General features: G+C 36.2%; 1 protein-coding gene across 1 annotated transcript in view; it reads right to left on the bottom strand.

Moving 5' to 3' along the window:
* Positions 1-9,147: 9,147 nt before the first annotated feature.
* Positions 9,148-21,557, bottom strand: part of MRPL3 (mitochondrial ribosomal protein L3) — a 34,488-nt gene continuing 22,078 nt past the window's right edge. Inside the window, exons 7-10 of the mRNA XM_083376496.1 lie at positions 16,794-16,902; positions 15,529-15,606; positions 14,717-14,794; positions 9,148-9,488 (exon numbers count right to left, since the gene is read on the bottom strand). Coding sequence (XP_083232622.1) covers positions 9,336-9,488; positions 14,717-14,794; positions 15,529-15,606; positions 16,794-16,902 — 418 coding nt within the window. The 3' untranslated portion in view covers positions 9,148-9,335. The remainder of the gene's footprint in view (positions 9,489-14,716; positions 14,795-15,528; positions 15,607-16,793; positions 16,903-21,557) is intronic.

Raw genomic sequence — 21,557 nt, 5'->3', positions numbered from 1 at the left:
ATCCCAAAAGAGTCCATATCCATGTTCTCTTTCTCATTCTGATATCATGTGAGAATCCTTTCTAACTTGCTGTTATTTCCCATAGCTCAACTTCAGACTCTCCAATTCTTCTCCTGAGTCATTGGAGGACCACTGGGGTCCTTTTTAAAAAAAATGTCCTAGAAGACTGGACCTCCATCTATACCTAAACTATTATCTCTTGGTCTCACAGAATCCTTAACAATTTAGAATAGGGGTGTCAAACTCAATTTCATTGAGGGCCGCATTAGCATTGCGGTTGCCCTCAGGGGGCCGGGTGGGTATGGCCAGGGTGGGCGTGGCCTATTGGGTGGGCATGGCTAGAGTACATATGGCCTACTGGGTGGGCGTGGCCAGCTCTACATCGTTCGCATCAAGGGTGCCTATGAGGGCCTGGGCAGGAGTGGGACAGATCTGAGGGTCTCTGGCAGAAGGAGGGTCTCTGGGCCAGGGCCAAGGCAGTGGGGGCCGTTCCCTCCCTGTTTCCAGGATGGCTTCGCGGGCCGCATGAAACCACTTTGCGGGCCGGATCTGGCCCCCGGGCCTTGTGTTTGACATGTCTGATTTAGAAGAATTAAAAAAGCAGATTATTTTTGTAACATTCTGGATTACTTGTAGGATTTTCCTTATATATCCTGGGAGTAGTGATACCACATTGTATACCCTACCCTCTCAAATTCGATACATGTCTATTGTCTTGGAGATTTCTATATTGTCCATGTTTCTCTTGAAAACATGTAACAGCTGGCAAAACATCAAACATTTTGAGACTCATGAAAAGAACTGAAATTAGTGGTGACATGGAAAAATCTTGACAGAGATGCTTTTTGACACATTCCTAATGTCAGTGTCGGATAAAGAGGAAGGAGTACTTTGTGTCTCTATGCAGTGATGCGTTTGGTCATCCAGTTGTGGCATTACACATTTTATTATAGTTAGTTACCTAGCTTGGGCCATAACAATGGAAATATCTTGGCTAAAGGTTAGAAATTCATTAAATGAATTTAGTTCTTGTTTCTCTTTTTCAGTTCTCAGAATTATGTCCATCTGTTCGATTAATGCCACAATCTGCAACCATTGCTTTGAACCAATTAAAAAAAATTCAAAAGTGGCAAAACAAGAAGACATGGAAACAATATTTTTTAAACAAGAAATAAAAATCAATGAAGATGAGCACTTTTTTTAAAAAAAAATGGATTGATTTCAGATTAAGTAGATTAAATCCATGTTCCTACCTTTTACTTTCCCTTGTCTCACAACCTATATTGCTTTTCATTTGATAACTCACCCATAATAAGTTGCTTCATGGGAAAATGAATTGTCAGACTTCTCCCCGTGAAACCAATACAGTAAAGAGCCTTGATCCCCATAGCACCTCAAAGACTAAAAAAAAATTGCTTAAGTTTTCATAGGTCATAATCCACTTCATCATACAGATGGTAAATATTTGTGAGAAACAAGCATATAACATGAAAGGAAAGATGAAAAGACAGATTTCTCATTAAAGTAGTGGTTGGATACAAACAAATATTGTGTACTAATATGCTGGTTAATACATGTTGTGTGTTAAGAAATCTGTTTAAATTCCTGAGCAATTCCAGGAAAGTTTCATGATCACTTTGTTCTGCATTCTTTTCTTCTTCAGGGATGATAACCTAGATCCCATCTCAGAAATCCTAGGATTTGTTGTGCCTTCTTACTCACTGCTGGCTCTCAGATTTATCCTATTTACTCTTTTGACCACGTTGCCTAAAGTATAGTAATTGTGATGGTGTGTACCACTCTGGAAGATAAGCAAGGGATTGTTCCTTTCATATCACAGCTGACATGATTTGACTCTTAACAGTGTTGCCTGGGGTAAATATCGGTGAAAATGCTGGATTTGCTCCAGAGATTAATTCCTATTATTATATCACATGATTTTTCTAATGAGAGGCTGGATTAAGATGTTTGGCCTTCTGTAAGCCAGTACCACATACAATAATGTTCCTCTGATTACCCTATCAATAACTTGGGCATTTTCTAAACTGAAATCTTTTCTTTATAACAGCACTTTTGTAGATCCTGATAATGCTGGCCAACAGGTAGCTTATTCTGTTCTCTGTTCTTCACAACACTCATTTATCTCAGATAGAAGACAGTGTTTCTTTCTTCAAATATTAAACTAGGTATGTGTCAGTGCAACTGACACAGAGAACTTGATTGAAGGGTTGAAATTAAAACCCACAAATCTTAAAAGTTGTCAAGGTTGAGAAACACAACTGTATAGTATTACAGCTACCAAGTGCCGGACTGCTCAAAGACATCAACATCATCATCATTTACACGTAGTCCTTGAGCAATTGTTCAAAGTTACAATAGCACTGGGAAAAAATGATTTATGACTGGTCCTTACCCTTATGACTATTGCAGCATCCCTGTGGCCATGGGATAAAAATTGGATGCTTGTCAAGTGGCCATTTATGATGATGGCAGCATCCAGAGGTCTTATGACCTCTATTTATGACCTTCTTAGATAGCTTCTGCCAAGCAGTCATTGGGGAAGCTGGATTCATTGAACAACTGCATGGTTTGCTTAATAACTGCAGTAATTTGCTTAACAAAAACAAATTGGCAAAAAAAGGTTCTTAAAATTGGATGCGACTCACTTTAGCAACAACCTTTTTCATCAATGGAAACTCTGGTTCCAGTTGTGGTAATAAGTTGAGGACTGCTGTATTTAGTAGATTAGATTTAAAGGCTGCTTGACTCCAAAGCAACTTTGAGTAGCTTGTGTTTTAAAGGATAAATGTGACAGGCAGAAAGGAAAATCAAAAATGATCTAAGTGACAAAGAAATTGTAAATATTGTGGCTGTTCAGGATGTTTTGAAAAATGGGTTTCTTTATTTGTGGAAAAAAATGCATCTTATCTAAATTAAACCAGTTATCAAATGCATAAAATAACATAATGGAGAAATTCTACTCAAAATTTCTAGGCACGCTGATAGGGCTCTGGGGAAAAGAAACTCTTACTATGTACTTGGAGGTGGGGAGCAAACTGAGTTCCAGTTGAAGCCTTTTAGAAAGCCGTGTTTCTCTCCTCCTCAGAGCTTCTGTTGGCAAACAGTAATTCTGCTTTTTTTTCTTCTTAAGTCCTTCCTTTCGCAAAATTATGAAAATCACAAATGCTAATTAAAAACAACAGAATTTTCTCTCATTCTGTTTTGTTTTTTGAAGCATTACTGATAAAGGCAGCCAAAGGCATTCACAGAGATAGGGGGTTAAAAGAATCAAGGCAGCCTCAATCTGTGATCAAAGTTCAATTTTATGTGTATCATAGTTATTTTATATAGCAAGCCAAGTGGAGCATCCTCTGAATTAAACCAGGAAGATTGGTTGTTTTTAATGAATCGTGGAGTGGGTCTATGCTCCTATGGGGTCCCAGCCACTTCCAAAACATTATTGAATTGTGCTCAGGCCCTAGTACATAGCTCTTTCTTCTTTACTATTTTTCACAATAATATTTATAATAAATAGATTGGGTTTCTTGCAAAATTCTGCTTTCACTATCTCTTTTCTGCCATCTAGTGATTGTCTGGATGATAAGTTTCCATGCTGAGGGTAGCTCTGAACTTTGACCTCCTCCATCTTAATCCAGTAGTTTAACCATTGCTAATTCCTCATTCATAAAATCTCTGCCCAAAGACATTGACCAGTTTTTGACCATTTGCTCATTTAAAAGTATTCCTTTATCAGGGATAATTTGGTGAGATTTGGGTATTGCCTTCCATGTCTATGCTTTATAACATTTAAAATTTTAAATTAAGATATATTTGGCTTTTAAATTCTTTTTAAAAGAGCTACAAAGCAAACCATTTGTTGAAAATATTATCTGTCTGGGTATTAATCATTGATCTATCAACTTGCACTGGACCAACATGGTACTACTGATGGTCCATCATTTGCAGTGAAAAAGTCTTCATCTTGCAGTGGATTGATAATACACATAAAAAATCCAAATACACCCAGTGCATGGAGGATGGGGGAGATGGCAAAAATTCTCAATTCACTGCTGTGTTCAGCAGTTTCAGAAACCAGTTGATTTGTTATAGAATTTATTTTAAGCCTGTGCTTTATCATTATTTGAAATCAGTGTGGTACAGCAGACACCTTTCTTCTTTTTACTGAACAGCAGAGAATTGAATTGCCCCTGCTGATCCAAAGGTCACTGTAAAAAGTAAGCATGTACACACACACAGATTGAGAGAGAGACAGACAGACACACAAACACACTTCTGTTATAAGCTGGGGTCATGTAAATTGCAGCATAAGCTACCTAAAAATAAGGAGTGGGGAGATGAAGAGGAGGAGTTGTCTTTTGCACGTAGAATGGGAATATCTCAGGATCCAAATGTTTTTGGCAAATCCTGGGTTTGCCACATTTATGAGAAATAAGAGATAGAATTAAATATAGAGAAGTGATCTGCTCTATTACGATATAAATGTGCTGCCATAATTCCCGAAAGGCAAACTCAAAAGGCTGGCAAACCCAAAATGACATGAAGTGAAAACAAACGGTGATTGCAAATCACAGCCTGCTGACACATTCCATCTCTTTTCTGGCATGTAATTAAAACATGAAGATGAGCCTGCCAATTACCATGAAATGAATTAGAGGACTCCCTAAGCATTTGCTATAGCCTTTTATTAAGTCATTATCAATTTCTAGACTTCAGCTTGTCAACACTGAGCTTGGAAATGTGAACAGCACTTCCTTGTTTGGAGATCAGCTGGAGCAGCACAGATGTGAGCAGTCAAGAGGCTGTCAGCTACAAGAGTCAATGAAAGAGAATACGAGAATGCTGGAGGGAAAGTATTGGAGACTTCCTAAGCAAAAGCAAGGAGGTGGGCATGGCGGTTTCAGCTAGCCGTTTTCAGCCTGTTGAAAACTCTCAAGCATCTATTTCAATTAACATCCTTCCTTCTAATTTCAGCAAACAGACTGTGATTGCCTGCACAAACTCTGAAGTTGAGGGGGTTATACACAGATAGTCCTTGGTTTACAACTGTAATGGGGTCCATAATTTCTATTGTAAGTCATTCAGAATATGAATTAGATTTTACCATTTTGTGACAGTCATTAAATGAATCCATCATGCCTAAATGGTAATTATTGCTGGAAATCAGTGTAAAAGAGTTGCAATTCACAATCATGTGACCGTAAGATGTTGCAACCAGTTCTAAATGTGAGCTAGCTGCCAAACCTGAATTGTGGTCCCATGACTGGGAAGGTGATACAGCAGTCTTAAGTGCAAGTACAGGTCACATCACTTTTTATCAGGCTATCATAACATTGAACCATCATTAAACAAATGGTTGTAAGTCAGGGACTATCTCTATTTCACAATTAGTCCAGATTTTGCTTCACCTAAATATCAGAAATGTATCACTTCTACTTTTTAAAACACGGCTTATCAGAGTCTTTTTAAATACTTCCCAAATCCCCAAATAATGGAATAACAGAATTGGAAGGGTCCTTGGAGGTTTTCGAGTCCAACCCATTGCTCAATTATACTATTTCAGAGAAACGGTTGTCCAATCTCTTCTTAAAAACCTCCAGTGTTGAACCATCCACAACTTCTGGAGGCAAGTTGTTCCACAGTTAATTGTTCTGTCAGGAAATTTGTCCTTAGTTTGAGGCTGGTTCCCCCCTTAAGTTTCCACCCATTACTCCTTGTCCTGCCTTCAGGTGCTTTGGAGAATAGGTCGACCGCCTCTTCTTTGTGGCAGCCCCTTAGATATTGGAACAATGTTATCATGTCACCGCTAGTCCTTCTTTTCACTCAACTAGACATACCCAATTCCAATCCCAGTTCTTCATGTTTTCACCTCCAGTCCCCTAATCATCTTTGTTGCTCTTCTCTGCATGCTTCCTTGAATCTCAGTATCTTCTTTATATAATGCATTATTATTTATTGAGGTCAACAGCTTTTTTAAAAAAATATTCATCATCTTTAGGTTTATAAGAAGATCTGCATTTCTGGGCATGGGGCTGCTGCTGACATTATGCATTGCAAAATTTTATCCTTCTCCCCAGAGAATTAAGAGAGGACCTTGAAAGAAGTAGACCAGACCCATTACATACAGTAAGTAAAGAGGCCTGAAATATTGCTTAAGGCCCTGGGAGATAAATCTAAGTTACTCATTAAAATGGGCAGCCACATACATTGGAAAAATAAATAAAAATAGAAAGCAAAGTCAGGCTTGCAAGATTCTATTATAGACCATCTCGATATAGTTCTAGCCTTCCTGTGGGGGCTTTTATCATGGAGTTGTGGACAACATTTTCACTTTATAAATCCCCTCTCCCAATGGAACCCAATGACTTTTCAGTGTAAGCCTTGTCTGGAAGCACCCAATAGCTCCCCGAAACCAACAACCAACCAATCAAAACATGAGCTTTCAACATAATCACAAATTAAATAATTGTTGGTGGACTTAAAAGAATTGTGGGACTGGGTACAATATCCAATGACATATATATCAATACTAGTATTGTAATAGCAAATGGATCATCCCTTATACTAAATAAGTAGGTATAGATTTTCAAAATCTCATTTATCTTTTAATATGTGTGTCTTAAAATGAGACTATTTTTCAATTAAAATCTCATTAGGCTTATAAATAAGCAATTATTTTTAATGAGATAAAACAATTTGTTAGGAATTTGTATTTAAATCTTTAAGAACTGATAACCATGGCATTCATTATATTTCAATCAAAAGACATGCTACTTAACCAGATCAAAGCTGACAGCTTGGACATTTATTTATAGGATTGATTCAGCATTTAAACAAGTACTAAGAGAAAACAATAGATTTGCATTGAGGATTTTTTTTTTCAGAGTTGCAAAACTAATTGCTTATTATTTGATGGTACTTAGTGCACATACTAAAATATATTAAGATATTTCATTTTGGGGGGTAATTTTTGTATACATACATGCCTACCTATGTACATTAGAAAAGAGCTGGAAGGGACCTTGGAGGTCTTCTAGTCCAATCCCCTGCTCAAACAGGAGACCCCATACCATTTCAGACAAGTTGCTGTCCAGTCTCTCCCAAAAATTTAAACTAGTTTTATTTAGTATCAGTCATCCCTGTCAATATATCAGATTCAAAAAGGGTTTCTAGAACTTCGTAGATTATGGAAGTGAATTGCAGATACCAGGATAATCTCTGCAGGATTAGTTTTATTTCTTATTGTCTGTGGATATTCTGTCATCCAGGTCATGGTTGTCCCCAAAGTGCTTTTTCCCCAAAACAACTGGACTGTTGCTATTTCTTACATAGCATATAGGGCCTGGTTACTTAAAGGACTGCCTGTCTGCCATAGCTAATTTGATCTAGCAGAGCTCTGGGTTCCATTGATTAAACAAGGCAACCTCCTGGGATATGGAAGTGCACCTTTCCTGAAGCAACACCTGTCAACTAAAATTTCCTCCTCAAAATTTGAATGAGTTCCACCCTACTAGTATTTTGAAGGACCTTAAAGAATTGACTCTTCACTACTTTTTGCATGAGCCAGAAAAAAATGCATTTATGAGCTCTGAGCTCGATGACTCAAAAATGGGATAACAGAAGTGCTTTTTTTTTAATCATAGAGTAAGAAATAATTTTGATACTTGTATTTGCTACAAAGGAAATAAATAAGACATGGCTCTTTGCTCGAGCCATTGGCAAGGACAACTAACACCCCTTTCCATCTTTTTGCCCCTCCTACAAGTTTGCCTTTAAAGGGACGCGGTGGCTCAGTGGGTTAGGACGCTGAGCTTGTCGATCAGAAGGTCGGCAGTTTGGCGGGTCGAATCCCAAGTGCTGCGTAACAGTGAGTGCCTCTTACTCATCCCAGTTTCTGCCAACCTAGTAGTTCGAAAGCACGTAAAAATGCAAGTAGAAAAATAGGGACCACTACGGTGGGAAGGTAACAGCGTTCTGTGCGCCTTTGGCATCTAGTCATGCCAGCCACATGGCCACAGACGTCCTCGGACAAGCGCTGGCTCTTCGGCTTTGAAACGGAGATGAGCACCGGCCCCTAGAGTCGGAAACGACTAGCACGCATGTACGGGGGAACCTTTACCTTTACAAGTTTGCCTTTAGGGAAAGTTGCTTGTTCTGGTTGGACTAAACCTTATTGGCTATTGGATCTATTGTGGGAAAAGCAACTTATCATTGAGAAGACAGCTTTTCTTGCACTGAAAATAACAATACTAAACTCCAGCACCGTTTTGCCACCAAATGGTACTAGTCTTTGAGAAAGTATCTTCCTTGGCTTGGGAAAGTATTACCAAGCTTCATTTTGGGAAGAAAAAAAGAGAGAAGAAATAATGATGATGACATAATCAAAGGAAAAGCAGCTGCTCCAGCAAGATCCTTTTATTGTTATGTCTGGATTGCTTGGAAGTTCAGCAGGTTTCTCAAAAAGCAGTGGTTTAAACAGATTCTTGAATCTTCCTTTACTCGTGGTCTTCCTGAGCAACTTCCTTCTGATTCAAAGTCTAAAAAGACCTGCTACAGATGTATTTTAGCTTCATGCAGAGCTGTGGTGGAACTGATTAAGGAGTCATACTGATTGTTATCTTTTTTCCACATGGACTGACCAGATTATTTTTCATAAGCATTCAAAGCAAGGTATGACAGCAAAGCAAGGTGTGACAGCTATCTCAACAAGAAAGTGCAACCACAATGGTTGGATGACCCTATGAATGATTAGGGAGAAAATAGTTTTAGAATGATATTGATAATTTCAAAGCAATTTTCCTTCATAATTGAGGATGTAAACTTTTGAAAGCAGAGGTAAACTTTAAGAGATGCAAAAAAGGAATGTTAATCAGAAGCAAGCCCTATTAAGTTCATTGACACCAACTTATTGAATTTGTATATCAATCTCATATTTTAGGGAAATGTGGATGCCTGCCAGTTCTATTTCTTTCCAGCTATTGGATGTTGTCTGTTGAACCAAGGAGCTTAAGGATATCTGCCATGAAAAGACAGATGGCTCTGTGCAATAGGAAATGTGTTCTGTGCAAACCAGCAAATATTTCTAAATTACTCACAACATAAAAAACACATACTTGTTTATAATATGAATCATTTTAATGTATTAACATATTACTGAATGCTTCTCTATTTTTATTTAGTAATCTATCTGGAAATCAAAACTTGCTTGACAATAATTATGCAGCATTATATGGACACCATCTTAAATAGGTCATAAGGTCCTTCCAGTGAGGGCTTGTTTAGTTTTGAAGACTGAAGGGAGAATAGCTATTAATTCTTCAGGACTCAGAGAGTGTGATGGAGGGTTCAGTGAACTGGAAAAGCTCCTCGTCATACAGCTCATCAGGCAGTTCTTCAGCATCAGCAAAAAATGTTGGAAATGGTGGATTCTTAAGGTCATCTTGGTAAGTTGGTAAAACTGTGTCAGTGACCTAGAATATAAGAATTAGAGGAATTAAAAAGATGTCCACACAACAAATAGTAAAACTGCACATAACTCAAAACATTCCCAATAAAATAGGCACTAGCTGCCCTTTAAAAGTTTATTATTGTTTTTGTTTTTTGCCTGTCACTAGTAACAAAACTAACAATTAAAAACCAAACATTTATCATAAATGGTGGGCATGTGACAAGAAATATTGGGTATAGATCATGGTTTAATTCAGAAAGTTTTAAAAATGAATTTACAATGGAAATCGTTATTAAAGAATTGGGGGGGAAAGTGGAATTTGGCTGCTATACATGATGACAAGAATTCTATGCACCCAGAAATGGTAAGAAGTGTGTGGGAATGGATTAAAAAGATGATGGAATTGGCAGGGGTGATGAAGCTGACTGCATTAAGGACAAGAATATAAATAATTTTGCACTTATTTGGAAACCATTTCTGGACCTTCTGTGTGAAACAGAAAAACAGTGAAACCTGTAACTTTGGTTTTTGACAAGTGAGTTAAAGAAATGGCTAGTGGCTATTATTTGGCAAAACTAAAAAGTTAGCATTATAACTTTACTACGTATTTTACTACCTTGAAAATAGTCAGCAGTTACTGCTTTTTGTTTTATTTTTGCCCCCCTTTCCTCATTTTATCCCCTTTATTCCCCCTCTTTCACATTTTCCATTCTTTATTTTTATTTGTATTTTATATTAAGAAACATGCACACACACAAACCAACAAAATTATGCTGTTGAAAGCAAACTTTTCAAGTGTGAACCACCAAAATTCCACAAAGCAGAATAACTGAAAATAACTTGAGCAATATAAGAAACATGTTTGAGTAGCACGTGAAATCACCACTTATACCAGGGGTGTCAAACTCAATTTCATTGAGGGCCACATCAGCATTGTGATTGCCCTCGGGGGGCCGGGTAGGTATGGCCAGGGTGGGCGCAGCTGGAGTGCATATGGCCTACTGGGTGGGCATGGCCAGCTCTACATCATTGGCATCAAGGGTGCCTGTGGGGGCCTAAGCAGGAGTGGGACAGATCTGGGGGTCTCTGGGGGAAGGAGGGCCTCTGGGTCAGGGCCAAGGCAGAGGGGACCGTTCCCTCACTGTTTCCAGGATGGCTTCGGGGGCCACATGAAACCACTTCATGGGCCGGATCTGGCCCCCAGGCCTTGTGTTTGACATGTCTGACTTATACTGTTGTTGAACCAAACCATTTTAAGAACATATTAAAAAGTTGGAGATACCTATGTAGCAAAGAAAAGCATTTCATGTCAGCAAAAATACTACAAATCACCAAAATGCTATGGAGCACAGAATTTCTTTCTGTAAGACACCTTAACTGGTTCTTATTGAATGCTGAGCAGGTGAATAAACTCGCCCAAGTGATTTGTAAATCAGACGCTTATTTACTACCTACATTAACTTGTAACATTGTTACATTACCTGATAACATTGTTAGCTACAACTCACTGTTTAACCACATCATGCCTCAGAATTTTTTTTTTACAGTCACATCTCTATTATGAGCTAAGGAAAGCCAGCTTTGTATCATATATATACGCTACAGTTTCTTGTCAAATTAGAGAACATTGTCCAATGTTGTCACAAACAAGGAAACATTTCTGAAATAGTTTTGCTATTTGTCATACTCCAATGACAAATTTATCTTTCAATGAAATTAAGCTATAGAATTGGCACAAAACACAGTATTTTGCTATTTTTTTTAATACTGCTTTATTTTTTTCCTGCTTGATTTATTCTGCTTCATTCAGATATGGGAATACAGCAAGGAATCAAAAGATCATTGGTAAGCAATGATTTAACATCATTTTTCATAAAAAATCAAAAATCTAAGTTTTACAGTTTGCTAATTTAAAGTTTACATCTCAGCCCTCACTACACAGTATTTGAACTAGTTATTTTGTACATTAATACATTTATATACCACCTATTTAAAGTTTATAAGATTTATAAAATTATAAAGATTATTAACCAAGAAGCTGATTAATGTATTATAAATTTCAGTTTATTTACATTAAAAATAGGAAAAACAAAACTCTGCATAGTTTTTCTGTTATTCAAGTGATAGAATGCATGGTGAGCATGAAACCATACACTATTTAAAGATAGTAACTTTCAAGTTTTTTAAAAATTAAGTTTTCAGAAAGAACTTATGCCATTCATTTAAGCTTCATTCAGTTTACTGAGAAGAATGCCATCTAAAAATGTACATTTGTCAAAATGCACATTGGTTTAATGGTTGCCAAGCAACTAAAGATTACATCAGTGCACTGTTTTTATACCTGCTGATAATAAAGCCTCCAGCAAAAAAAAGTCTTCTATTAAAAATATTAGTTTAAGATCCAGACTCAATGAATTCATTTGTTATTTATTTAGTTGTTCAGGATTATATATAGTACAGGACACAGAGCACTCCCTTCTCCATTTCTTTCTCAACTATCATCCTGGGAGGTTTGTTGGATCATGAAAAGTGATAAAAATCAGTCAGAATTTCTATGGCTAAGATTGAAACATGAACCTGACTTTCCCTTGACTTACAATTTAATTGTTCCTCCAGACATGCATAAAAATGGGCTATTAGCTAAGAGTGATTTGGAACTGGAAGTAAATAATTTTATTTATTTATTTTTATTTTATTGCATTTATATACCGCCCTTTCCCTGAGGACTCAGGGCGGTTTACAGGGAGTTAAAAATCAACCATACAAAAGTTAAAAAACCAATTTAAAAAGATTAAACCAACCCTGTACAATTAAAAACCCCAATTAAAATAAATTTCTCCTCAGCCTGGGCCCGAGAGCTCAAATGGCTTCATGGGGTTTCTAGTGGTCTTTGTTTACATATGAAGTGGAATTAAGTGTTTCTTTTAAAAGTAATTTGTTGAACAAACCTTAACTGGACAGCCTATTAGGTCATAATACATGAGTTCATACTTATTCTAAGCCAAAAAGAAACAAGTTATATTCTTATAAGTACAGAGTCTCTTTTCATATGACTACACAATGAGGATCAAACTTCTTGCTCTGTGGCAAGAGCCTCTCCTAGTTTTTCTATATCATAATTTCAGACAAAAGGCTACTAGTCAGCTACAGTGATCTTACAATATTACTGAGTATAAGCACATTTCGCTAAATAATACTGTAAACTTGCATGTGGATTAAACATTAAGTATCTGCTCATTTTTAAAGCATCAGAAAGTTCTGAGTACACTTTTTAGAGCTGTTCGTACTTCAGCACAAACCTAGTACAGAATGCAGCTTTTCTAAAACTTGTATTAAAGTGCTGCTGTTTTTGATTCATGCATGGAAATAAAAAAGGTAAGTTTTAATCAATAAGAGAGAAATGCTTTGTTCAGGCAAGATTCAAAGCACTTTTTCCAAATCACTGTGGAGTTGACATGCTCTTCAAAATACGTGGAATAGAGCAAAAGTATAGTCCTGTGGTGGCGAACCTATGGCACACGTGCCACAGGTGGGATGCAGAGCCCTCTCTGTGGGCACGCGCACCACCATCCCGGTCCTAGGCCTTTAAGCTGGGTTTTATAAAACTTTTCGTGTTAGGCCTCCGCTGCCGTGTGCAAAAAAAAAAAAAAAAGTTCAATCAATCAGTCAACTTCTTGTGGGGAAAAAAAAGATCTTGCAAAGTTGGAATTGATTGATTGAACTTTTTAGTCCCACCTAGTCTGATGTTACCACCGCAGCCATGCCTACCCAATGGGCCATGCCCACTCAATGGGCCACGCCCACCCAATGGGCCACACCCACCCAGCACCCGATGATACATAAGTGGGTTTTGGGTTGCAGTTTGGGCACTCAGTCTCTAAAAGGTTCACCATCACTGTCCTAGTACCTCACCACTTACTAATAAGATATCCTTTATTGTCTCAAGTCCATCTTCTATATTATAATTCAAAGCTATTTCCTAATAGTTAATTTTCATTTCCCTTGTGAGTCTAAATCCTAAATATTAAACCAACTTGTGTGATATTACAGCACCCAGGAGCTTCCATTGTCAGTGCGAAAAGCATTTCCAAGCTGAGTCTCCTCTTCCTCAAAGGGAAAAAAATCGCAACAGAGAGGATTTTTGCAAGGTAAGTGAGTCTGGTGTGGCAGGAAGGGAGGGGGAAGCATGAGGTATCTTAGTGAGTCAGGGAGACCTTGGAGGTCTGTTTCATCACTAGGCCCTCCATAGCCTTCCCCACCCTGAGGTACCTCATGTGCACTTAACGAGCCATGTGCATTTTAACAAGCAGGGAGTGGCATGCGTTTTTGTCAGGTGCATAAAATTGGGTCATAAATGCATTCATTGGTCAGAAAACACATTTTCAATGCCACTGTATTTGTAAATGGTTCATAATTTAGGTAGCCACCAAACACGGAGTGGGTGTTCTAGGCTGGTTTCTTTTAAATGTAGAATGGATATTTTCTGTTTGTTTTTGTTATATATCACATTCAGTAGATTTATTGTTTGGACTGGGCAGCCCTAGAAATCCATTGAATATATAATCCCAGACATAGGTCATGTATATATGACATAATAAGTAGCTGGTACTACCAAGTCCTTATATAAGGCTATGACATTTACTTGTGCAGCTACGGACCTAAATATCTTGTAATTCGGGGTTGGTATTCATGCTTTAGTACTGAATTGAACACTGTAATGTCTTAATTGGTCATTTTTTTTTTTTTTGCAAATAAAGGCAATTTAGTCCTGGAAAGGATTTTGGCTTGCCTTTGAATAAGCAGTGCACTGGAACATGCTATTCAGTGTTTTACCTTGGTTTTCCCTCAGCTAGCTAAGAAAAACCCAGGACTTCAGTGGTAGCTAACAAGAAACTTTGACTTATTGTTCTCTAAAGAAGAGTTAGAATGCAAGACTCTCAACTTGTTAAAAGGGAAACGATACCCCATTAATATGGCTCGCACACACTGCAAACTGTGGTTTGCATGTGAATTCAGGCCCTGTAGCTTTTAAGTAAAGATATGTTAAATGGTTTCTATATGTGTAAATAATTATAACATACGGAGGAAACAAAGGTCTCTTCAAAGCATAGTAGTAATATTTCAGCTTCTTCTAACATAACAGTAGAAAACAAGCAGAGGTCTCTGTGTCAGAGGATTATATATAATACTGAAAATAAAATTTAGTACTTTGTCAGCCATTCTCTGTTCAAATCCAAGTACCAAACTTACCTTTACTAAGCAATTTGTGTGACCAGGAACACTTCCGTGTACATATAAAATATTGTGCTTCACATTGACCTGCCATATCTGTAAGATTAAAATTACCCAGTGGGAATTAAAACATGTTGTTGTTATTGACATATAACAAACTATTTTTAAAGTACAAAAGACATCTTTTTCTGTTCTTAGAACAGAAACTTAAGAAAAAGACAGCTATGTAGTCTCTTTCAATAGAAGTAAAATGGTTATATAGTTGTTGTTTATGGTTTTGAATCCATCTGTAAATAAGGCAGGGACAGAAGTTTGTATTCCCTTTAAGTAAATACTTTGCAACATTTGGCAGAAATAGCTTCGGATTGCATTCTTCAGCAACTAAGAGACTTTCTGTATTCAAATTTATAGATTTCATGATAAACTTTGTGCATTATAAAACTTGTGTCAGCTTCTGGTCATTTAGAAATATGATCAGGGTTTATTGAAATTATATCTACAGCTATATACCATCAATTTATTTATTTATTTATTTATTTGTTTGTTTTTATATACCGCCCTTCTCCCGAGGGACTCGGGGCGGTGTACAGAGAAGGTAAGTATACAGTTAAGCAATACTAAAAACAAATGAAACCTAGTTTTGAAATAGTGCAATTCTTTCATCGTATGAGAAGGCAAGGATTTGTTTTTCATCTCAGGTGAAAATGACAGTGGCCTCTTCAATTAATTATTTTGAATTTCTTGAATATGCAACCTTTATTACATAGAAATCCTTGTGCACTAAGAAGTTAATTTATCAAATCAGATGAAATATTCTTCAGCAGCCTTACCTTTAGACCCCTAGCTGTCCGATAGACATTTCCTAAGAGTCCTGGCATTTTCTTTCCCTTGAAGACCTTTGAAACACCCTGTCTTACAAATCAACATGAAGTTAGACATATATTATGAAAGTATCCCTTTGTGAACTCCAACACAGAGAGGGTAAAAGACTAGGTTTAGACATCAAACCTTGCAAGTTCTGTCAATCGGGTGGCTTTGTGTGGTCTTTATTGCCATGGCACTACTCACCCCAAGGTGAAGTTGGCCCCAACCCATTGGCCTTCCCAAAGATCCTCAAAACCTGCTTTTATTATTGGGCATAGGAATACCATGGAAGAAGAATTGAGCCCATTAAATGGCTAATATGATTGCATTCTTCCCTGTTAATATAGATATTCCTTCACCTCACGACAGTTCAAATTAACCATGGCCTCCAAAAACATCAGTTATGACCCAGAGAGCTTGGCAATCAGTTTGTGTTTGTAACTGTACTGCCAAGTGCCCTATGATCTTATGACTGCTATTTGCAATATTCTCTACTAGCTTCTGGGGAAATTGGTAGTGAAGATTGCAAACAGAAGGGATAAAGGATTTGAGATCCATTCCATTGTGTACCAACAGATTTCCCCTCCCTTTTCTGCAGGAAAGGAAATCTTCCCATATGCTTGAGGTACAGAACAGACCTCAAATCTGGAGAAACCATGAGTGAAGCTAGTGCAGAGCCTTTCACAATGCTGGCTTCCCTAGTATTTTCTCCTCCAGAGAGAAGAATGTTAGCAAAAGAGGTGGATTCTGGGGAAGGAAACCACTAAAGGTTCTGAATCTTTAGAATTATTGTGGGAATGGGACCACATGCACAAAGGAGTGAATTGCTGGAAAAGTAAGTGGATCTGATGTGGTGGGGAGAGGGTTTGTGAGCTGGTGGGCCTAGCTAGTTGATGCCTCCCAATCCAGAGCAGATTTCTGCGTATCAATGGGTAATGTCATACAATGGAGAGAGCTTGGATTGCAGTTATTGAACAGGGTAGTTATAAAATTGGAGGCTCCATTGTTAAGTCAAGGTCTACCTATAGTCCCTATAGTCCCCATGGCAATTTATACAGTTTTCAAAAAAATGTGATTAAATTTACTCAGAATCTGTATCTCTGTCAACATGTGGGGGAAGCATTATCTTATGAAGATTTTGATATTGCCAATATGTTCAGATTCAGTATATGCTTTCATTTAGTATGTTCTCTGAACTGATCAAAATAATATAGATAACAAGAATACTTGCAGAATTAGAAATTGATCCAGGTCGTCTGTGTGATTTAGTATGCCCATGGGTAGCAGGCTGACCAGAAAATCCCCATCGTTTCATGACTCCTTGGAAACCTTTGCCAATTCTGAAAGCAAACAAGCCATATTAAATGATTTTTAAATAACCACAAACCAATTTGATAGAAGAATTACATTTTCCAGTAGAATTATTATACAAGTTGCATATTCAGCATAAGATTTTTATGAAATGTTGCTATGAAACCTGCATGTGGCTAATTAAAAATAAAACTAAGTACTGTGTTTTTCATTTGTAATGTTCACTATAAATTAACAGTTGGCAGCTTTTAAGATGTCTTTTTTTCAACAAACCAAGACAATTATTTGTTGCTAATTATGGCTTTTTGTTAGACCTACAGAGGTTTCACACGTTTGTATATTACTCTTCTTGTCACTATCTATAATTGGGAATTACATGTTTTAATTTTCAATTTATTTTGTACTGACCCATAATTGTTATCAAACATTTAAAAGGAATTTTGTAACCTGATCAGCAGTCAATTAGGCATTAAAGTTTAAACATCTTTTAAGAACTGAAGTATATTCCATTTATCAGGTTTCCCTTCTGATTTAGATGAAAAACAGCCATACTACTGACAATCAGCACCTGTATTAAAATATTGCTATGTAGACTGATTTTTGTTGGGGATTAGATGTTATTTTCTTCCTCTCTTTCCTTTTATATCCTTGCCTAATCAGTCTTGTCACTTTAACCTTTTTGTCCTCATTTATATTTATTTCCTATTTTGACTTGTTCTTCTGAAAAGATTAGGGATTCCCCTATGAAGACCGGTACCATTTTTGTAAAGCAATAAAACTGTTGGCTCTTGAATAGGTTTCCTGTTGCTATATTGTTGTTTGTTTGAGGGACTCTGAGTTGTGTACAATAAGATTATTTAAGTTAACAGCCCTTTTTATGCTTGAAAATATAATGGTTAGAAAAGTTTTTATTAACATTTTACAGCATTAATATTAACAAAAAGTTTGTTAATGTTTCAGTTATGTTGCTTATGTTTTATTCAGAGTGCTCAAAATAAAATTCCCTAACATTTATGGCCTCTGAAACTTATTATTTTGAGAATATGCAAGGCAGCAATCCCAAACAATTCCTGAAACAAGGCTTTTAAATATGTCAATTGTCCAGGGTAGAATCCCTATTTATCTGATAACATTCTGTAAGCTGTTATAAATACAGATAGTCCTCGGCTTATGACCACAACTGAGCCCAAAATTTCCACTGCTAAGCAAGATGGTTGTTAAGTGAGATTTGCTCCATTTTACAACTATTCTTGTCACAGTAGTTAAATGAATCACTCAGTTGTTAAGTTAGAAATACAGTTAAATGAATCTGGTTCCCCAATGATTTTGCTTGTCAGAAGCAGTTAGTCACAAAAGGTGATTACATGATCCCCGCAACCATCATAGGTATGAACCAGTTGTCAAGAATCCAAATGTTGATCACATGACCATGGGGATGCTTCAGTGGTTGTGTGAAAAATGGTATAATCACTCTTTTCAGTGCTGTTATAACTTCTAATGGTCACTAAGCAAATGGTTCTAAGTCGAGGATTACCTATAACATAGAATAGAAGTACCAATAAACTCTTGGAAGACTCTGAAAGCAACATCTCAACAGAAAGAACGAATAGCCATCCAGCATTACTTTTTGAGTAAAAGTGTATACAACGCTTAGTTTCAAAGGTGCTTTTCAAAAGGCAAGTGAACTTTCTCCGTTTTTTCCTTGAAGATGTTTCACTTCTTCATGAGAAGGAAAAGAAAAGAAGGAAAAAAAAAACAAAAGAAGTCCTTTTGCCTTTTGAAAAGCACTTTGGGGACAGTCACGACCTGGATAACTAAGATAGACATACAACTCTTAGACCTCACTAGAAGTGTCCTGATGCCAGAATTGCATTTTCCCCAATCTTACTGGCAGTGGTCTCACCCTGAAATAAGTCGTTCATTACATGTTTCATGGAAAACATCCAATTTAGAGGTGGTAAAGTCTGAGTAGGCCATTGAGACATCACCACAGAACATTACTAGTGATGCCAACATGAGATATTTTAACCCCAAATATATTGTACATTTTTATCGTTGAACTTTTCAATGAATTAGGAGCATACCAGTGCAAAACAATTTTGATTAGAAATATAACCCCTTACAGATTTTTTTTGCATCAAACAGAAAATACGCACTTATAATTTTTCAGTTTGATAATTACAAAAAAGGATCATAGAAAAAAAATGAGCTTTTCTGTAATAATGCAGAAAGATTTAACTTTGTAATCATACTTGTATTTGCTGTAAAGGAAACAGTAAGCCTCTTGAATTTCTTTTTGTAATTTCAGCACTTCTGTCTTTGTTCTCTTTATTTTATATTAATTCCTTAGTTTGTTATCTTTAATTTTTTAAAAAAGATTAATGTAAAAAACACAAAAGTATGCAAACAATAGTTAACCAGAAGATATTGACATTCCCTTCTAGCTTCCAGTGCAATCATAATATGGATTTGTTTTAACCAATGACTTAAACAGATTTAAACCAACCCTGCAACCACCAAAAAAAATAGAAGACTTTCAAGATTCCCAATCTCAACTATTTTAAGTGAAATTAGGATCAGAAATGATTAAGGCAATCTTATTTACAAATTATTTGTAAAAGTGTTATACTGGATATTAAAGGTTCTAAAATGTCAATAACTATAAAAATTTGAATGTTGTTTCAGCCCTCCAGGGTTTTAGTTATCTATCCCAAATTTGTGTAATTTGTACATTTGGTAATCATTTTTTCTACCTTACTAGTTTTTAATATGAAAAAAATTATATGACATGAAAAGATTCAGGATTGTTACTAAAAATAAAATATTAATAAAAATGTTGATGGCTAAAGGACACTAGCTTCAATCATGAGAAAACTGAATCGAGGATGAGCTGACCTCCATTTTTTATTTGTTATGTGTTAGAACATTACCATTTATAATGTGGGTGTCATAAATGTTTAACATATTTTTTTAAAAAGAAAACCTATTCAGTTGATTCTAGCATCTATTTCTGCTTCAGTCCATGCTAAATTTTAGCTTTCCTAGATTTACTTTGCCAAATATCTCCTGCTATTCTTTTTTGCCTTATTGGACATGTTTGCAATTTTGTATTTAATATCTCCTTTTTTTTTAGAAACCCCACCTAGGGTCTCTTAGTATATAAAAGGAATGTATGTGTATGTGTTTGTCTATGTATATATAGATATAGGTATATAGATATATATAGGTATATAGAAATAGATATATAGATATATATAAATTGATAAAGAGAAATGTTTAGAGGAAGTCAAAACATGAAGCAACTAGATTTAGTCTTAGATTGTTGACCATATCTCTGTCAAGTTCATTTAAGCAATATAATCCCTGGTAACAAAGAACTAAGTGTCCATTTCAGTATTTTTATCTAGATGCCCTTTTTTTTATAAAACAGCAAAGATGGGAATTATCCACATAACCCATAAATAGTGCCTTTGATGGGATAAAATCGAAAAGCAATTTCAACACACAAATTGCATACATATAAGTGGCAGCACTCCTGGAACCATTTTTCTTCAGGTTTTAACAACTTCTAAGAATACGGAAATGGAAAACTTCAGCTCTTAATAGCCTGTAGATTGCTGGTTATTACTGTGGTGCAAACACTGTTTCTCTTATGGATCCTTTCAATGCAATACATTTTTTGCATGGACATATTTTTTTACATGATGAAAAATTAGGCAACGAAAAATAATAAATTGCCTTAGATACCTTCAGACCTTTTAGACACATTTTCATCTTTATTCTCCATATTTGGAGTAAATCTTGCATTTATGTGGTCCACCTCACTAAACATAATGTCTACACAATACACATTTCTTTACATGTGGAATTCTATTTTGTAATACAGAAAATGAAATTCTGACGTCAAAAAAAGTTAAATATGTAATGCTTTGAATGAAAATCTGCTTGAGCTTGTTCATAATTTAAAAACTGTACTTTTTCTTAGTAAAGCTAAGGAATCAGAATAATTTATTTAACTGAATAGATCATCATTCTACTAGTTAGGTAACAGATCAAAAACTTTCCTAACCCTAATAAATCCAGTGGCCTTCTTACTTTTCTGCCACTGGTAAGCCATAAAGATGAGGAAAAAAAAAAAAGAAATCAGATAATGAAGACAAAACTGAACAAATACAACAGGCCTATAACTTAGTAATACAATAAACCTCTAATTCTTAGTTATGTCATTTCACAACAAAGCTACTGACTTATAAATCATATTATAGTGGAAGGGCACTTATGTAAATTTTGTCCTGTATTTTAAAAAGACAACAGAAACTAAAATCTAATGTATATAAATGTTGGCTAAAGAACTAGAATGATAGCCAATTTGTTGTAACAGTTGAAAGCATAGATATTGGATGACTTTGGGCAAATTACTCTCTCAATCTTAGAAAGAGGGCAACCGCAAACCAAAAAATATTGCCAAGAAAATTGCAGAGACTTGCCCGTTAGGAGTCAAGGATGATTTGAACAACAACAGAAAGGCAGAATTCTTCTCTTCTTAAATGGATTTTTTTGTACCAATCAGTAATGCGTTCAAAGTAATACAATCCTAAGATTTACTCCTAAAATCCAAAGTATCAAGATGGCAGCCAGGGGAATGGAAAAGAATTTTATGAAGAGATTATCAGTATAGTAGGGG

The sequence above is a fragment of the Vipera ursinii genome (genome assembly GCF_947247035.1).
Source record: "Vipera ursinii genome assembly, chromosome: Z".
In the NCBI taxonomy this organism is placed as follows: domain Eukaryota; kingdom Metazoa; phylum Chordata; class Lepidosauria; order Squamata; family Viperidae; genus Vipera; species Vipera ursinii.
This window is presented reverse-complemented; position numbering and strand designations above follow the sequence as displayed.